The following is a 17,698-nucleotide window of genomic DNA, read 5'->3' on the forward strand; positions in this document are numbered from 1 at the left end:
CTTAATTCCAAACATGTAAAAAGGACATTCAAAAATTTTAACATTCATCACAAATACATTTTATCCAAATATAGCGAAACAACTGTTATGAAATGAGACAGAGTAATAATCTGAGAGATGCTACACCAAAACTTGGCCTATCAAGAACAAAGATACAACTCATTGCTTTCCTGAATAAAACAGGTACTGAGGTACAACTCATTTTATCATGAAGAAGTAAATAGATGTTAACATATCGAGTAAACAATCTCGCTTTAACTGAAGATGAGGTAATGTTTCTGTAATTTCGGAATAGTTTTTTGTTGGTTTCGTAAACGACGCACCGTCTGGTGTTACATTTATTGACTATATTGTAAATTGAGAGGAGAATATTCTTTGGTCTGCCCTCCTCTCACTTCTTTCATCTCATCGCTCCAAACTTCAATAAAAGTTTTATTCGCCCCATCCTGAATCTATACAGTATCCATATTGCTATTAATTCATATTTTGGCTTATTGAAAAATTGTATTTCAGGGAAATAAGTCATAATTCTGCACAATATATCGTATTAACGAATATCGCAATTATGAATTATGGCTGTACTGGTCATATTTTAATGAAAACTAATTAATTATTAGATTTAAATCAGACTTCTGACGTTCATTGTTCGTTGTGTACTAATAATTTACAGGGTGTGACATGTGCTATAGACACCTTGTCTATAGTTATTATAGTCGGTTGTAATGATTGTACAATATGACTTACGTAATAAAAGCGTTGTTTTGCTTTTCGGTCACGCGTTTCGCCGCTTCCGTCACGTTTATGTAACGCGCTTATATCTGATTGTGTTTAAACAAATTTTCAACGTTCACCTCGATATCAAGATTGGATTGTGCGCGCGTCGTCAGAGCACATTTGACATTGATACATGTTTCGTATCCCATTCATAATCATAGAGATTCGGCGGAATGACTGGCTGAGCGTCGCCCAGTAAATCGAAGCCGGACTTACTTCAGCTTTACCTGGGGACCCCAGGGTATTATATTTATGTTCATAATCATAGAGATTAGGCGGAATGACAGGCTTACATTATTAGCTGAGCGTCGCCCATACCAGTAAACTTCAGCTTTGACTGGCACAAAATGCGACGCACAGTCACACGCCGCACGCGAGTCTAAATCCAAGTATTTATAGATTTCATAATGGTAATCTTTCTTCGCTAGCTCTTATATCATAAGACTTATGAGTGGGTCGATCATATAGTTTGATAGTTGGGGACGAACTTATTGTTTTGAAACACTGAGTGGAGTCGGAGACTCTCACTTCGTCCCAAAATATCAAACTATTTACCAGAACTGTGGTGTGAGGCGCCATCCCTCAAGTGCAATAATATTTTATTTCACATGATGTCTTACGACTCTTAGTCTTATTACTTGGCTGATTGTATGAAGCCTGGCTAGGAGATCAAAGAAGTAATATAAGTGATTGCATATCAATGAATTGTTGGCAATAAAACATGAACCTGCCGGGCTGCCGTATGTGAACAGTTTTGTTCATATAATATAATATTATATAATATAGCTAATATATATAAGCTTCATGTACTTTCTATGCATCTGTCACGACTTAAAGTTTAAGTATATGATATCTTTATATAAAGCGCTATATGCTTCGCTATATGCTGCGACTTATTACAGTTACACTCTCTGTTAAACGTTTATATATATTATATATATATATGTAGTGACCAATGACCACGTTGCAAATTAGCTATATCTTGATATGCGTTTTTCGAACATTGAAAGGGATTAACTTTGATTAAAAGTCACAAGGCTTGAGGTTCTGATGAGCGTATTGGTATTGACTATCGGAATCGTGATATTACGTCTTAATGGGAAGGGATTAAATTTAATACATCGCATCGCTAGTCCAACAAATAAGCTGCTAGCAGATAAAAGAAATGTTTAACATATCATAAGCGGCTAATAAACAATCGCACAATCGACAATCGTTCAGCTTGAGGTTTCAATTGTCGTATCTATCGGCGCCACCAGCCACCTGTGGTTATAGGTACTTGCTATCCTGTGCTCGTATAAAGACAGTCAGATAGTCGTGACTTTTAAACAATAGATTTTATAAGTATCATGTTATTTCAGAAAACCTTGACTATAGTTTCAGAGGATTGTCTCAGTTCCTTTTAAAACTGGTAACTAATGGTTGGCATTCAGCCCATCTAAATTAGATATTAAAGATCAATGCATTGAAATTCTAGCACATTATTACCACCAATATCATACCCTACATACCACCTCCCTTATCCCCATGACAACTAATTATGATCCCAACCTCCAGTTATTGACTGAGTCACAAATATTACGCTTTTAGTCAGACTATTGACAGCCAACCAGACCGTTTATGCTTGACATAACAGACAAGTAATTGCCGTTTTACGTGAGTTGCTTTCTAAAGCTCCGTATCAAAAGATCGTCACTTTGTTGCATATTATACGTAGCCCCAGCTAATATGTTTACATCAATAACAATCAGATTCATCTAGAACAGACTAGTGTTCCGAATCAGACGGTAGCTATGGTCAGTTAACACTGAGGGCTCGGATATATAACACCGTTTATTGCCGTTTTACGAGAGTTTCTTTCTATTTTCTAAAATTCCGTAGTAAAAGCTTTGTCGCCTTGTTTGATATTATAAGTAGCCCCAGCTAATATGTTTACTTCAATAATAATCCTTCTCGTGTTAAAGAACAGAGTAATATTTGAAAGCGTTGATACGATTCAGCTAGTAGGCATGTCGGACTTAACAAAGACTTCGGCAAATTTTCAAACTATCGATTTGTGACTTGCTTGGTAATTTCTCATGAAATAACTGTGATGTTATATCCGTTATCGTTTAAAACTCAGCGCAGTTTTTCTTTTTTTCTTCTCGTTTCTTTTCATTTTATGAAAGCGTTTAAATAACTTTTTATAAAATATCGACACACAGTCTAGCGAGATCAGAGCGACTGTCGTTTATATTTATTAAGCGAGCCGCATCGGTCATACGAATATATGCAGCTTAATCCTGTAAAATTTGCAAAATCGCATTCATTTAATTCAAACATTTAAACATCATTGAGTCGATAAAGAATCTATTGTCAAGCAAGAACATGATGCATTATGATTTGTTTTCATTTGCATTATTGATAGGTTGAATAGATCGTAAATCGCCAACAGTTATGAAAGCAAAGGCTTGGCCTGGTAAATAATTATACTGTTCATTTTTTAAGAATCAGTGTGTTTCTTTTGTGAAATTTAATACAGTGTAACGTATGCTGAGCTTTACCATTTTCACTTTGACTTAGTTTAAAAACCGATTTAGTTAAAAGATTCCTTAAACCTTAAAATCTGCATCTCCATGACAGATGACTTTTCCTGGCTTCTGTAGCCATAACATTAACATAGGTTATTAACAATAGTAGTACCTCCATTGGTGGTGTATGCGTGTGACACTGACAAGTAGAATTTAATGTTCACAATACGATTTGTTATCTCATATATGTTATCTATTAAGTATCGGTTTTCTTGTGCTCCAGTCCTTGTCTGTACCAAATATGTGCCAACATGTTAGTAGATATAATTATATTTCAGAAGAGAAATTATTGGAGTTTCCTCACATAAAGTTTCATCACCCATCTTGCAACAACTACGTTTACATTAACGGACAAAAGTATGCATTTTATTTGTTATTGCTCTTTGCTATTTGCTTGTAAATGAATAACAGGTTATAGCCTATAAGTATAAGTCAGTTGAACCTGGCAACTGCCCCTGTTTGAATCTGATACCATCTGTAGATCAATTGGGTGGTAGATAAATTGATTTAAAAGATTATTGAAGAGCGTGATCTATGATCAGTAAAAGTTGTAGAGGATATAAAGTAGTATTATAATAGAGGGATGTAGAGTAGATGATTTTAAAATTAATGTTAGATTTGTTATTTGCTAACTTTACATATCATATAGGACCACTCAAACTAGGGTTCCTTTTCTCGTATAACTTGTGCATTTTGAATGATCAAATAGTGCCGATCTCACAGACCAACTTCACATGACAGAACTTTAGTTAACTATCACAAGTTAGGATATTTTATTGTGGTTTCTATTGAATACTCATTCTCTAATTTCTTAATAATCGTTGCTAATACTTTAATGATGTTTCAACATCAGGTTTCCATCGTTACCCAAGAATGATCGTGGGAGGACGTGCTCATTCCACAAGGATTTACCAGAGTTCATAACTTCTCAATACACTGCATTCAGGTGAGTTGCTCACTAGTCACTGGTACAAACTGATCATAAGAGAGTTTAAATTTATCGGGTCAGCATGATAAGAATTTCTTTGAAGTTAATTCCAGCGGCACTCAGGCTAGTTGCTACTATCGTTTGTTATTGTTAAATGTTAATAAAATAGGCTTTAATTATTGTTAATAACCCTGCGTGTCAAGCTCAGCATTTCAGTTACATTCGGAAGGAGGAGAGATGTATTCTCTGCAAGAACTTCAGACTGGGTTCAGATAGCAGGGATGTTCATGTGAAATGTGAGAGTACGCGTCCCAAGTAAGCTATGTTGTGATAAGATCGCATGTTTGGAATTTATAGGCTATTTAATTTTAGCAGCTCTGTTGCTATATATATATCCGAAATATAGCTAAGCTGAGAATAACTCATTGATGTAGTGTTCGCAATCGCTGTTGAATGTTTATAAATATACAGTCGCAGTTACATCAGAATTTACTATTAAAACGAGATAATCGTTGACGCGGATTCTTCAATAACGTGAACATTTGTTATCTAAGGGTTTTAATATTCAACCAATAGACATGATCAGGTTTCAACCAAACTACATATTTGTACAGAAAGTTAAGTTACATATATCTGATTAACTCGACTGTATAAATACCAGTCCTACATTCCCCAAAGTTGACATACCACCCCGCAGGAACGACAGCAACATACACGGCTCCAAAGTACTACCCCTGAAGATCCACAAAGCAGTGACCTACCTGACCAGCAACCGACAAACAGATGCCGGGGCACGGAGCTACTCCACCCCAGCTACTCGGGGCACCAGCACCAGAATGCAGAACACCATCTCCAGAATATCCAATCCACGACGATGTAAAACACGTGTTTCTTATACCTCTCCCTCCAGACTGTCTACCAGGGAGTCCACTAAAGGTCGACAAGGCAGCATGAGATCTAGTCTAGATTTCTCAATCGCTCAGTCGAGGGGAAGTAACGACTCCAGCTTTCCGCCGCTTTACAAAGACGAGTCCGTAATTTCGCCGTCTTATTGTCGCAAGTTTAACAGCCCCGTAGAACATTATCAACCAATCGTGAAGATAGACTGTTTATTGGGCAGTATGAAGTCTGCTATGAACCCTGTTTACATATAGGGAATTTAATGGTATTTCAGTGTTTGGTTTCGAGAAGTCAGATGTTGATTGTTTCGTCCGTTTTATTGATTATAATTGCTGCTGCTATCTAATATTTGATATGATGATAAATGACAGGCAAGTCCTGCAAACAATGTTTACCATCTTATTTTGATTTTTGAACGGAGAACACGAGAAAGATTTTATTCATAGCAAAATAATGTTTATATAGATGATAATACATACAACTGAATTCAATAACTTTCTATTGTTCAACCGTTTGAATATTAGTGTGTATGTAAAGTAAAAACCTTCAATTCATCTTTCAAATCATGCTCAGCAATATATACCCCACGCATAATAAGCCGGCAACTTGATTTGAAGCCATGAGTTATAAATCATAAACTAGAATCATAAACTAGAATCCATCAAGTGCCCCAATTCAAATAACCCGTATACAAAATATGCAACAGCCGTAATAAGGCATCAAATCAATAATTTCCAAAACTTCAAATACCATGTGACTCAATATCATGGTTACTCATGACTGCTGTGTCGTCACAATATAATCCCCATAGATTAAAATCATTTAAATTTAAATAACCCAATAAGCATCATTTTAATAAGCATCATTGTTAAGCAATGGTTTGGGCAGTCATCTTAAAATAATGAGACTGTAAAGTAAAGCTATTACATGGAATTTTGGCTTAGCTACAACGCTAAGTCCAAAAACATATAATCGCAGTTTAATAAAAATAACAATAAAAAATGCAGTTTCTCAATTAAGAACACTCCAGCGGAAACTCTGTTCCGACGGGCAATGTCCATATATACACATATTGGAGTGAGATTAAGTTGGTAATTTGCCAACAATGTTAATATGAGTCGTTCTGAGTATAAGTACGCTCTCAATTTGAGGAGCTGCTCTGAAGTTCATGCTGTACAATAGCAGCAGCTCTTGTCGAATTAGTCATTTGCAATGTAGGGCTTCTTCCGAGGTCTAAGAGATTATTTCATACTTCAATAGTTTTTGCAGTCCTTCCAGGATATCATATGCGAACCTCATCAATAATCTTACTGAGCTGAGGAATTTTTATGTAAACGTCCGTTCCGATGCCCGGCATCGTCTGGAACTCCAACTTCCCTTTTACAAACCCAACGTACGCACGGGATACTGGAATTCCAACGCCGAATCCAGCTAATGAACTGAAAATAAAATAGAATTACATAAAATAAAATAACACATTGTTTTGAGAAGATTCGATATAAGCTAACTGTGATTACTGGATTACATTACAAAAGCCACCAATGTTAGCTTTGCAATTTGCATGTATCTATGCCTGCGATCGAGCGGACACCGGCAGTGGAAGGTGCCTTGCGTGCGTCCTCCGTCGTGTTAATTGCATGCAGTGGGCGCGCGCGGCAGCGCAGCATGATTCGAATATCGCGCTTTGTTGAACAGAGTTGTGAGTCAAGCGCGATACACAAATTAGCCCAGAAGACGTTTCCCTGAATTTTGTAGGGGATTTTGTAGGGGATTTCCTGGTCACGTCCCAGTACGGTTTTTTTTGTGTTGAATGTGAATCTTGCCCCCGTCATGTAATTTGTCTATTTAATTGAGCTCTTACCAGTATTTTTCTACCTTATTCTAAATTTTTCTGAATTAAGCTATTAACAACTATGAATGAAATCAATTTTCGAGAATTGAGCAAGAAATTAGGTCAGACATAGAGTATATATACTCTATGTAGTATACATATATACTATATAGGGCTAGCCGCAAGCGTGCTAAAAATGGGGGCAAGAAATAGGGGCGTGCCACATCGCCTCGGTCACATACAGTGTGTGAATGGATATATGGCGTGAGGGCTGATTTTAACTACTACTGACAATAATGATAGAGAGTTTAGATAAACAATCACGCATACGACGTGCATATTATATTCCTCAATAACATAAATTGTAATCGCATCTAAGAATAGAAAACAGAGATCAATCCAATGACGATCACAGGTTGGTTTAACTAGCATAAGCTAATCATAGTTTTTAAAAAGTGGCGTCATTTTAACTGACCACGTTCGAGTAAGATTTTAAGTGTTTGTGAAAATCCACGATATTTTGCATGTCACTTTATTCGTACACTTTCAAAAAATAAGAAATATTCCACCCTAAGTGGTGGTTTACGAGAACGATTTATGTGAACGTACCTTCCCTGATCCTGAACTCCAGTGCTGACTAAATCACCAAAAGCATGGGAGTACTCCTCCTCCGGCTTGAAGGATGTGTAACAGTAGTTCTGTATTTGATTTAAGACACTGTCCGGCATTCCCATCCCTCTGTCACTTATCCTGAAATAATGATCGTTTTTAGGTTTGCATATCTACGATTAGTGCACTGTAGGTTGACAAGAATTGTAGTTTTACACCCTAAGTTCGCTAGAGATAACCTTTTCCCGAACTACAGTCCAGGTAGTGGTTACAGTGCTGCACGCCGCCGTTTTTATTTCAAAACGGCGGCGGCGCGGTTTAAATCTTCGGTGGTGGCGGCGTAATCGACGTGGGGTCACGTGATTTCGCAGATTAAATTTCCCTCTAGAATAATGCCATGAGGAGAGCAATTTTTTTGGAGAGCAAAATATCGACATTAGCGATGCCTGCGACAGTAAATAATATGGTTTGAAATGTTGGAAATTTCGTTCAAAGAATTCTTGCCAAAATTACGAAACGGCGCATTTGGCGTATAAACAGGTTCACGCCGTGTACGCCGTTTGAAAACGGCGGCATGGCCGAAAAATCATCGGCGGCGGCGTGCAGCAGTGAGTGGTTACACCTGATATCAATGAGGAGTGAGGACTGATCCTCTTGTAACTAAGTAATCCCATCACGTACATGGCTCTTGAATCCCGTGATTTTAAAGCGACTCTTGTTGAACACAGAACATCCTTACGCACATCGACTATACTTCTCTTGTATCCGTACGTGTCGGACTACAATTCTACGGAGCAGTACGTGACGAACTTTAGTGCATGTTGACTAAAGCAATTGTACCGATATTTGGAATATCTGCACGGTGCTAAAACAATGCAACTTGCGTATATCAAAATCTCATACTTGGATAAGAACCAAACAATTTAACGGATTTTCCGGTTAGTTTGAGGTAAGATTTGTGCTTACATCTAGAATACTCATACAACTATATTTACTAATGACTACCATTACTTAATATCTATTGATAGCGTCGAATCGCGAGGAACTTCTGAGTTTTCATTCAATTGTAGCCACATTTTTTCAGTGAAATGAATTTAAAAATCTCCCAAGTCGGCTCACTGTTCATACATTGGTTGCAATATAATTAATAGGACACTTTCAGGATGTTACACGTGTAAAGTATTGGGTATATATTAATGTACTAAGGAATGTGACAGAAACCGTAATCCCACATCTATTTAAAGACATCTAAGAAAGCACATACCGGCCTTGTACATTGTACAATGTACAGTGTACAATGTAGGAAATAAAATTAGTTTTCCTCTCAGTAAGGCACAGTTCGGTTAGTCCAAGAACAACGCAGATGTTACCTTGTAAAGTTTAAGCCATATTCTTACATTCTGCACATTCGACATATCCAAAATGCAGACGGAAGTACAATACATACACCATTGTACACTAATTTACCGTACACAAAAGCTTTCTCATGATACTTATTTCTTAGACTTGATCAATAGAACCGATAAACTTACGTATTTCAGGCATCTCTACAAATAATACTGTCAAACCCAAAGAGTTCATTCTGGCAAAACACCATGGGCTTATATATAATCAAATTTCATGTACACTGTCCCACGCACAGTTCTATATAAATTAGGCGTGCTATCATCAACAAACCTACTGAGTCAATAGTCCGTAACTCATGTTTTAAAGAAGTGGCACTTCGACTACGTAGTAATTTTTCCTTCATTAGTGCTGGAAATTTTCCAATGACGATGATATTTCTGCAAGCTTTAACAGCACAGTCTCAGCTTTCTAAAGTACTACTCAACACCTTTAAGGGGGCAACCTCAAAACCCAATCTCAACCCTCCCTACACTGCTCACAACATTAATCTGAAGTTTTACACCAAATTAAACTAGCCTTAAAACCCAAGACCCGTTTAAACATTAAACAGCAAATTCTAGCCCAGGCTTCATTTTATCATCATGATATTATACCTTGGCACACGTACACTGAATTAGTCCTACACGATTCCGTTCATATTGTAAGTTTTTTTCACTAATTGTTTATGCTGCTAGTCATTATTTTAATTTCTATCCGGAAAATAAAGAGTCATATCGATTACTGCCTAAACAATCATGCGACTTTGATTATATGTTGTTCAACGAATGGGCCGAATCAATATCCATTGATTTAATTTCAATCGTAAATCTGATTGATTTTATGATACAGAAATATGCCACTTTGATTATGGTGCTGAAGGAGGAGGTATTATAATCCAAAAAGCAAGCTTTTCTTTTTCCCTAGGAATCCGAGTCAATAACTAGTCTGGATCATATTTTTCAAAGACAGACAACATTGTGACCTTTCATTAGAATAAACAATCTAAATAGTTGCAATATTATCATAGTAGTTAGTTAGTTAGTTAGTTAGTTAGTTAGTTAGTTAGATGGCTGAGTAGGATAACTACATGGAATAGCTCTACCATCAAGAAGATACTAGACAAACTACCTTCTAGAATCTTAACACCAGTGTTCCAGTAACCAGATACCAGTAACCGTATTATTAAATTTGGGGAATGGCACCACGAGTTATTCTCTGGGGATTGAAACCTTCACAATCTACGACACGTATTATTATTATTGTTATCTAATATTACCCACAGGAGGTAGGTACACTGCACAAAATATGTAATACAGATTTTACGTTGTATTATATTAAAATGTTATAATTAACATTATTATAAGGACTTCCACTGCCCACTGGACTAGTATAGTGTAATAACTTAATAAGTATCATATAAATATAATTGTTAATTGTAGCTGTGATGAAATTCACTTTATGTCTGTGACACTGAGAGAATAATGAGGATTTATTGCTGAACCGGTATAAATATGTTGCGTTGGAAAAATATGCGGCGAAAATATCCGTAACAAAGTAAGAAGGCGAATGTAAATAATAAATATAACCTGACCGGTAACGCAATTGAAATTTCCTGTGATAAATTAGATAAATTTAAATTGATGTTTAAAAACGAACCGGATAGTCCAGAAATCAGGCGTGTTACAGATAGTACATATAATAGGGGGCTTGTCCACTTGGTGCATGTTGGCTTCAACCGTCGCTCTGAGATTTATAGGTAATTAATTACATAATTCTTAAGCTTACGTGCCGATATAAGACACGCTTCACTTGCTTCATGTTAATTTGAAATTACTCAGTCTTTAATAACGGCCCATGGCTCACGTGAAAATTAGAAAGATTCTAAAATTCCTTTGAATAAAAACTGGAATTCCATAAAAACTGGAATTCCTTAAAAATAAACTGGAATTCCTTAAAAACTGGAATTCCTTAAAAACTGGAATCCGACTCACCTGAAACTATTTTTCAATATCTCCCTCAGAACGTAGTCGATAATATTAGGAATAAAAGCTACTCTAGTCTCCGCATGTCCGTCAATAAGCACCTCAGGCAACGTGTCCATGTAGACATTCTGACACACATTCCTGGAAATATGAGGATTCATTTCGCCATTTCTATGTAAGTATGTGAGTGCTCTACAAGTTATTGGGACGAAAGAATAAACTGATTACAACATTACAAATCCATTACACTTATTATGAAAGCGATGTAACAGAATCGATATTTTCTAGTCCCCATTCATCGCAGTCTGGTAGTTTTACTGCCTCTAAAATATGTCATTTTTTACCTATTTTCATATCAGCTCTTCTCAATATCAACATTTAAACATTACGCCATGTTCATTACGTTACAATTTAATCAATTATCGCTAAAATTGTGCATATTTTAACAAACAATTGTTTTTTCTTACGCAGCGAAAGTAGCGTTCTTCATAATGATCTTCTTAAGAGAGAGTTCAGTGTTCACTTCACTTATGTACCCTACCTGAAAGCAGTTTCAACGTGTTGCTATGTCAACACGCTATTGCTATTCCCTAAAAATAGATTTATGTATTTGAATACTGTAAATTTACATCAAAATGAAATTGTTGATACTAATTTGGATATTCTTTGCGCTAAACAACGATTTGAGAATCTTAATAACTACAAGATCAAGGATGGGCCAAGGATGCAGCTGATGCTTACCATATCCTGCATATGAAGTTTACAGCATAATATGAACACTTCCAGCATATGAATTTTCTCAGCATATGAAATTTTCCAGCAAATGAATTTTTTCCAGCATATGACAATTTCTATTTTATAAAATACATGAAATGGATAAAAAAAACATTAAGAATATTTACCCTGGTCACGTGCATGGACAAGTGGTGACGTGCAAGTATTCTGTTACCCAGTCTGTTCAGTACTATGTGATCCATCAGCTTCTTCACTGTATTTTGCTGAAATCATGTCTGTGTTAATTGGCAGGGGATAACAGAAGTGTACCTGAACTCTGAACAATAGTAATTGAAAACGTTAACTTGAAATGTGTTTACTGGATACTAAACTGGTCAACAAATTAAAACCATTTTCACTTATCTGAATGGTAACTTAAACAAGAATTTTCACCCTCCTCGCAGATAAAAATATTGATGAGAACTCACAAAATTATCGCCTTTGAAATTGGGCTGACTATCATGTATTCCCTTAGAAAGGAGCAGAATTATATCTTTTAAGTCGTCTAGAATTCCGCTCAGAGCCTCGTTAAACGTGTCCACATCTCCTAAACTGAAAAAGAGAGAGCATGTGGGATTGGTTCACAGTATGTGTTTTTTTTATGATCTGGACTTGAAGAATATATATTTGTTCACATCATTTGTCATACAATTTGTTTTTCTATCCTAAACGTGAGCAACTCACGAACTATGATTGTAGTAAGATTCTTACCTCTGAATTTTCTGCTGGTTAAGCATGTCCGAAAAAGCGTGCATGTACAGGTCCAGAACCCGCTTGATGTCTGCATTTGTCAGTAATATGTAGGGTAGGTTCTAAAAAATGCGATCGTTAGAAAAGGCAGTATAACCGCTGTTTGGTTAACCTGAACATTTAAAGTTAGTTTTATTGATCTTAATGTTAGTTCAGATTGTTAAACTCACAACATCTTAATCCCCAGCTCTGAAACTTGATCATAAGGAATGTGTTATACTTACGATATGAAATGTTATCTCTGATCATTATGTACAGTGTGCACCTGCATAATATTATGTAGTCAGTTTGAGGTTAGTAAATGAGTAAATTTCAAAGAGTTCAATAAGTACCCACTACCCTCGCTAAATTTTAAATTCTGTGACTGATATAGCAACCAAATGGTAACGTTTTGCTGAACTATATCAGACTGATTAATCATAATTATTATACCTTAGGAGACATATTCATATTCAACATTATTATATCTGACATGATAATGACATCATCATTTCATCAATTGATCGACAAGAATGTGGAATTGTTTTGTAAAATCCTCAACTCTGGTACTATGTAAAATGTAAATATGTCTTCTGAGGTAGTTGGTTTACACAGTGCGCCATAAGGTGAAGCTAATGTGAAGACACAAGTTGATGAGGTCTATTATATTATACGAGTGGTCTTAGAAACACTATAGCCTGGCTCAGCTCCATCATTTTATTAAAATTGTAGAGTAATCGTTAACACATCTTGAAGTAATAAAGACGTGTTAGTATGTTATGGTAAACAAGTAATCATTTGTACATATTTTTTACATTTGTGTATATATTATAATCATTTTACCAAAGTTGGAATTTTCTGGTAGGTACAAAAGCTGTTTAAGTCATATAAATAATCTTCCGATACAGTAGAAAAGAAATTATCGAACTTTCAAATACTGATAAAAATGATTTTCAATGACATGATGATTGTTAATTACCTGAAGGTCCATGATCACTTTCGCAATCCTGACCAGAAATTCCTTGTGCATAAAGTGGCAGCTCCGGATAAGCTTGTTCTTATCTCTGCTCCGAGATTCCTTCATCAGCATGCCAATCGTAGGCTCGTTTATTGGCTGAAAATAACACAGTTCAGTTTCACGATTTCAAGTTTCCCGATTTCACGATTCAAAGTTTTAGAATAAAAAATAATAATGGATCAAGTAATTGTGTTATAAGCACAAACTCAAAGAATATATATTGCTAGATATTAATCTCATTTAGACACTAAACGGCTTCCACTCTATACTGCTATAGTCAATTATATACGCTAATCTAACTGCGTATAATGCGATTACACTATTAATTGCTCGAGGCGCAGCCGAGTTCGATTATTGCAGTTATTTCACGAGGCGCAGCCGAGTGCAATAACTGGTGTAATCGTATTATACATGCAGTTAGATTCGCGTATAACTCCACGCCTCTGATGTTATAACCGGTGTAATTAGTTTATAATCGCACCTACTTTGTTGTTACAGGGTGGGCCACAAAAGACTACCCATCCTTATCTCTTAAAATTGTAACATCTCGCTGAGATCTTACTAATTATTATATTTCAGAATGGAAAAGCGCCATAACTTACGTTCTGATTAATATTTTTGATTCAAATTTTTAGAGAATGTTAATCATAATTAGACACAACTTCGTTCTAAGTTTTGTGTGAGTCTGAGCTTGTCTGACAAAGTTAGCTCCTGAGTGTGCTAGCTTTAATTTCTCACCCAGAACTGTTTACATTGGTTAATAGAAACCACCAAAAAAAATCCTGGGTAAAAAATTTAAAAAACCACCGATTTATTTATGTTTTACCAATTCTATTCACCATGATACATCGCACATTCCATGTAAGAAGAACGATATAAACAAGCAGGAAGGATCATCTGTGATAGTCCTTATCAGTTAAAATATAGAGAGAATGGAATGTGCGATGGATCCATGTGAATAGAATTGGTAAAACGTGAATAAATCGCTGGTTTTTTAAATTTTGTTACCCAGGATTTTTTTTGGTGGTTTCTATTAACCAATGTAAACAGTTCTGGGTGAGAAATTCAAGCTAGCTCGCTCAGGGGCTAAATTGGTCAAATAATCTCAGTGAAGCTCGCAATCACACAAAACTTGCCACAAAGGTTAAGCTACTTGTTATTAACATTCTGTGAAATTTAGAAGCAAAAATATTTATCAGAACATAAGTTATGCCACTTTTTGTTTTACAAATAATTAGTGAGATCTCAGCCTCATACTGTGTTGTGTTAATACAATGTAAGGATTGACTTATTCCAAACACAAGGAAAGATGTTGTCCTAAACTATAAATTTAAATTTATGCCCATAAATCTGCTACTTGCTACCATTGCACTAACTGTCGCCAAACTACCTCAGGTAGTTGTTTTAAGTCAATACTTGAATCAGCACCTCACGGTAGTAAAATACTCAGTTTGAATTAGGTCCTCATTTGATGAGGTGCTCTCTCTTAATCTAATTATCTGCCTGAGCCCTGATTTACATCATCTTTCAGGGAATCAGTGCAATTAGTTTAGTAATCGTACCTAATAAGATTTCGGTCACTCTCAAAACAGTGCAATTAGTTTTGTAATCGCACCCCCTGGAAAAAAAATCTACCAAAAACCGGTGCAATTATGGAATTAATAAATGGCCGCCAAATAGGTCAAAAGTGGAGTTATATACGCTAATCTAACTGCGTGTAATGCGATTACACTATTAATTGCACGAGGCGCAGCCGAGTGGAAATTGATACAATAATCGCACGAGGCGAAGCCGAGTTCGATTATTGCAGTTATTTCACGAGGCGCAGCCGAGTGCAATAACTGGTGTAATCGTATTATACATGCAGTTAGATTCGCGTATAACTCCACGCCTCTGATGTTATAACCAGTGTAATTAGTTTATAATCGCACCGACTTTGTTGTTATACAGGGTGGGCCTCAAAAGTCTACCCATCCTTATCTCTTAAAATTGTAACAGCTCGCTGAGATCTCACTAATTATTTTATTTCAGAATGGAAAAGCGCCATAACTTACGTTCTGATTAATATTTTTGATTCAAATTTTTAGAGAATGTTAATCATAATTAGACACAACTTCGTGCTAAGTTTTGTGTGAGTCTGAGCTTGTCTGACAAAGTTAGCTCCTGAGTGTGCTAGCTTTAATTTCTCACCCAGAACTGTTTACATTGGTTAATAGAAACCACAAAAAAATCCTGGGTAAAAAATTTAAAAAACCACCGATTTATTTATGTTTTACCAATTCTATTCACCATGATACATCGCACATTCCATGTAAGAAGAACGATATAAACAAGCAGGAAGGATCATCTGTGATAGTCCTTATCAGTTAAAATATAGAGAGAATGGAATGTGCGATGGATCCATGTGAATAGAATTGGTAAAACGTGAATAAATCGCTGGTTTTTTAAATTTTGTTACCCAGGATTTTTTTTGGTGGTTTCTATTAACCAATGTAAACAGTTCTGGGTGAGAAATTCAAGCTAGCTCGCTCAGGGGCTAAATTGGTCAAATAATCTCAGTGAAGCTCGCAATCACACAAAACTTGCCACAAAGGTTAAGCTACTTGTTATTAACATTCTGTGAAATTTAGAAGCAAAAATATTTATCAGAACATAAGTTATGCCACTTTTTGTTTTACAAATAATTAGTGAGATCTCAGCCTCATACTGTGTTGTGTTAATACAATGTAAGGATTGACTTATTCCAAACACAAGGAAAGATGTTGTCCTAAACTATAAATTTAAATTTATGTCCGAAAATTAATTTCGTGCGACCATTGCACTAACGGTCGCCAAACTACCTCAGGTAGTTGATTTAAGTCAATACTTGAATCATCACCTCACAGTAGTAAAATACTCGGTTTTAATTAGGTCCTCATTTTACGAGGTGCTCTCTCTAACTCTAATTATCTGCCTGAGCCATGATTTACATCATCTTTCAGGGAATCAGTGCAATTAGTTTAGTAATCGTACCTAATAAGATTTCGGTCACTCTCAAAACAGTGCAATTAGTTTTGTAATCGCACCCCCTGGAACAAAAACCGGTGCAATTATGGAATTAATAAATGGCCGCCAAATAGGTCAAATGTGGAGTTATATCCTTAATCACATTGTAAAATCAAATACAACTGAATTGTTAAACCAAACTTACTTCGAGTGCATAGTAGTTAATTTTCTTCTGTAAGGAGGAAGATTGGGTGACCAATATAGGCTGTTTAAATTGTCTGTGTAAGTCAGATGTTGTGAGAGAACGAGATCCGATAGTGAGTATGGGTTGGATTACTTTCCAAGAGTTTTGTATCATTCTGCAATTTGAGCGATGATCTCACATCAATCCTACAGTAGAAAATCATTATTGTGCACCTCTAGATGTCGGTTTTTACATTGAGCTTGATCATTTAAAAACAAAAATTGTTTGGAGAACAAAGATTTTATTTCATATAAGAATTTAAGAAAAGCACATATATATATTTTGTAGCTGTCCTTCTGAACAGTAATAGTAATCTAAAATAAAATCGTTCAAAAAGCAACTGAAACATACTCAAATCTTGAAAATCTTTAAATATCTTACAAACTAGGAAAGGGAATTACATTTTGGGAATGGCAAACAAAACTGTATACTAAAATCTACAGTAAAAACTAAAACAGATCTGTCAAGTTTTAATACTTTCAACACTACTATATAACAAATAATTTGAGGTATCGAATTATTACAAAACAGTTGTTTAGTTTTTTTAAGAACTGACAATTTGTCACTTGTCCCTTCGGTCCTTGATCTTTCTAGCAGGGTTTTTGACATGGAAAAGATGAAGTTGGACATGAAAAAGATGGAGGAACAATTGGAAAAGATAAACCGCAATACACTTTTGTTTAAAGGTAAGAAAGATGATAATGACAATAAGATTAAGGTAACTATTCAATCAGCGATATTTGATGACCTTACGTCTGCAAATAAAAAAATGGAGATGTTTGTTGTTATCCAGGATTTGTACACTTTCTCCAAAAATGCTCTCCAACTAACACAAAAAGTTTTAGGAACAAAACAAGCCACAACTCCTATTAAACAGGAATCACCAGATTTCAAGGAAATTATAAAGACACAGCTCAAAGAGGTACTAGCAGAAGTACTGCCCACAATACTACCAGATTTATTGAATA

The 17,698-nt window shown here is 35.7% G+C and overlaps 3 protein-coding genes across 5 annotated transcripts in view; 2 read left to right on the forward strand and 1 right to left on the reverse strand.

Annotated features, from left to right (window-relative positions):
- Positions 1-78: 78 nt before the first annotated feature.
- Positions 79-5,681, forward strand: LOC134812684 (uncharacterized). 3 transcript variants are annotated; one of them, XM_063820188.1, is made up of 5 exons: positions 79-183; positions 3,623-3,701; positions 4,198-4,290; positions 4,489-4,587; positions 4,970-5,681. In XM_063820188.1, exons 1-5 carry the CDS (start codon positions 93-95, stop codon positions 5,424-5,426), a joined length of 819 nt encoding a protein of 272 aa, XP_063676258.1. In that variant the 5' UTR covers positions 79-92; the 3' UTR covers positions 5,427-5,681. The 3 variants fall into 3 exon arrangements, with proteins under 3 accessions (XP_063676258.1, XP_063676259.1, XP_063676261.1); XM_063820189.1 differs by lacking the exon at positions 79-183 and adding an exon at positions 3,130-3,232; XM_063820191.1 differs by lacking the exons at positions 79-183; positions 3,623-3,701 and adding an exon at positions 3,249-3,597.
- Positions 5,682-5,912: 231 nt separating this feature from the next.
- Positions 5,913-16,878, reverse strand: LOC134812683 (branched-chain alpha-ketoacid dehydrogenase kinase-like). The gene is made up of 10 exons (XM_063820187.1): positions 16,692-16,878; positions 13,463-13,597; positions 12,466-12,566; positions 12,183-12,306; positions 11,883-11,978; positions 11,448-11,521; positions 10,990-11,121; positions 10,655-10,741; positions 7,613-7,753; positions 5,913-6,611 (listed from the first exon to the last, which is right to left on the reverse strand). Exons 1-10 carry the CDS (start codon positions 16,842-16,844, stop codon positions 6,455-6,457), a joined length of 1,200 nt encoding a protein of 399 aa, XP_063676257.1. The 5' UTR covers positions 16,845-16,878; the 3' UTR covers positions 5,913-6,454.
- Positions 16,879-17,213: 335 nt separating this feature from the next.
- The window catches only part of LOC134813402 (serine-rich adhesin for platelets-like), an 87,503-nt gene continuing 87,018 nt past the window's right edge, over positions 17,214-17,698 (forward strand). The window contains exon 1 of the mRNA XM_063821141.1: positions 17,214-17,239. The gene's annotated coding sequence lies outside the window, so the exon portion shown is untranslated. The remainder of the gene's footprint in view (positions 17,240-17,698) is intronic.

Source organism: Bolinopsis microptera, chromosome 3 (assembly GCF_026151205.1).
Source record: "Bolinopsis microptera isolate Bmic1 chromosome 3, MBARI_Bmic_1.0, whole genome shotgun sequence".
NCBI classification, from domain to species: domain Eukaryota; kingdom Metazoa; phylum Ctenophora; class Tentaculata; order Lobata; family Bolinopsidae; genus Bolinopsis; species Bolinopsis microptera.

Bases quoted from the DNA above. Each gene is read 5' to 3' on its own strand.
- LOC134812684 (XM_063820188.1), top strand. From the start codon at position 93: ATGAGACAGAGTAATAATCTGAGAGATGCTACACCAAAACTTGGCCTA. The intron at 184-3,622 runs GTACTGAGGTAC...ATTATATTTCAG, and splicing joins TGCTTTCCTGAATAAAACAG to AAGAGAAATTATTGGAGTTT. The intron at 4,291-4,488 runs GTGAGTTGCTCA...TCAGCATTTCAG, and splicing joins TCTCAATACACTGCATTCAG to TTACATTCGGAAGGAGGAGA.
- LOC134812683 (XM_063820187.1), bottom strand. From the start codon at position 16,844: ATGATACAAAACTCTTGGAAAGTAATCCAACCCATACTCACTATCGGA. The intron at 11,122-11,447 runs GTAAGAAAAAAC...TCATATTTCCAG, and splicing joins AAGAACGCTACTTTCGCTGC to GAATGTGTGTCAGAATGTCT. The intron at 7,754-10,654 runs GTTCGTTTTTAA...TCATTATTTCAG, and splicing joins CCTGATTTCTGGACTATCCG to GATAAGTGACAGAGGGATGG.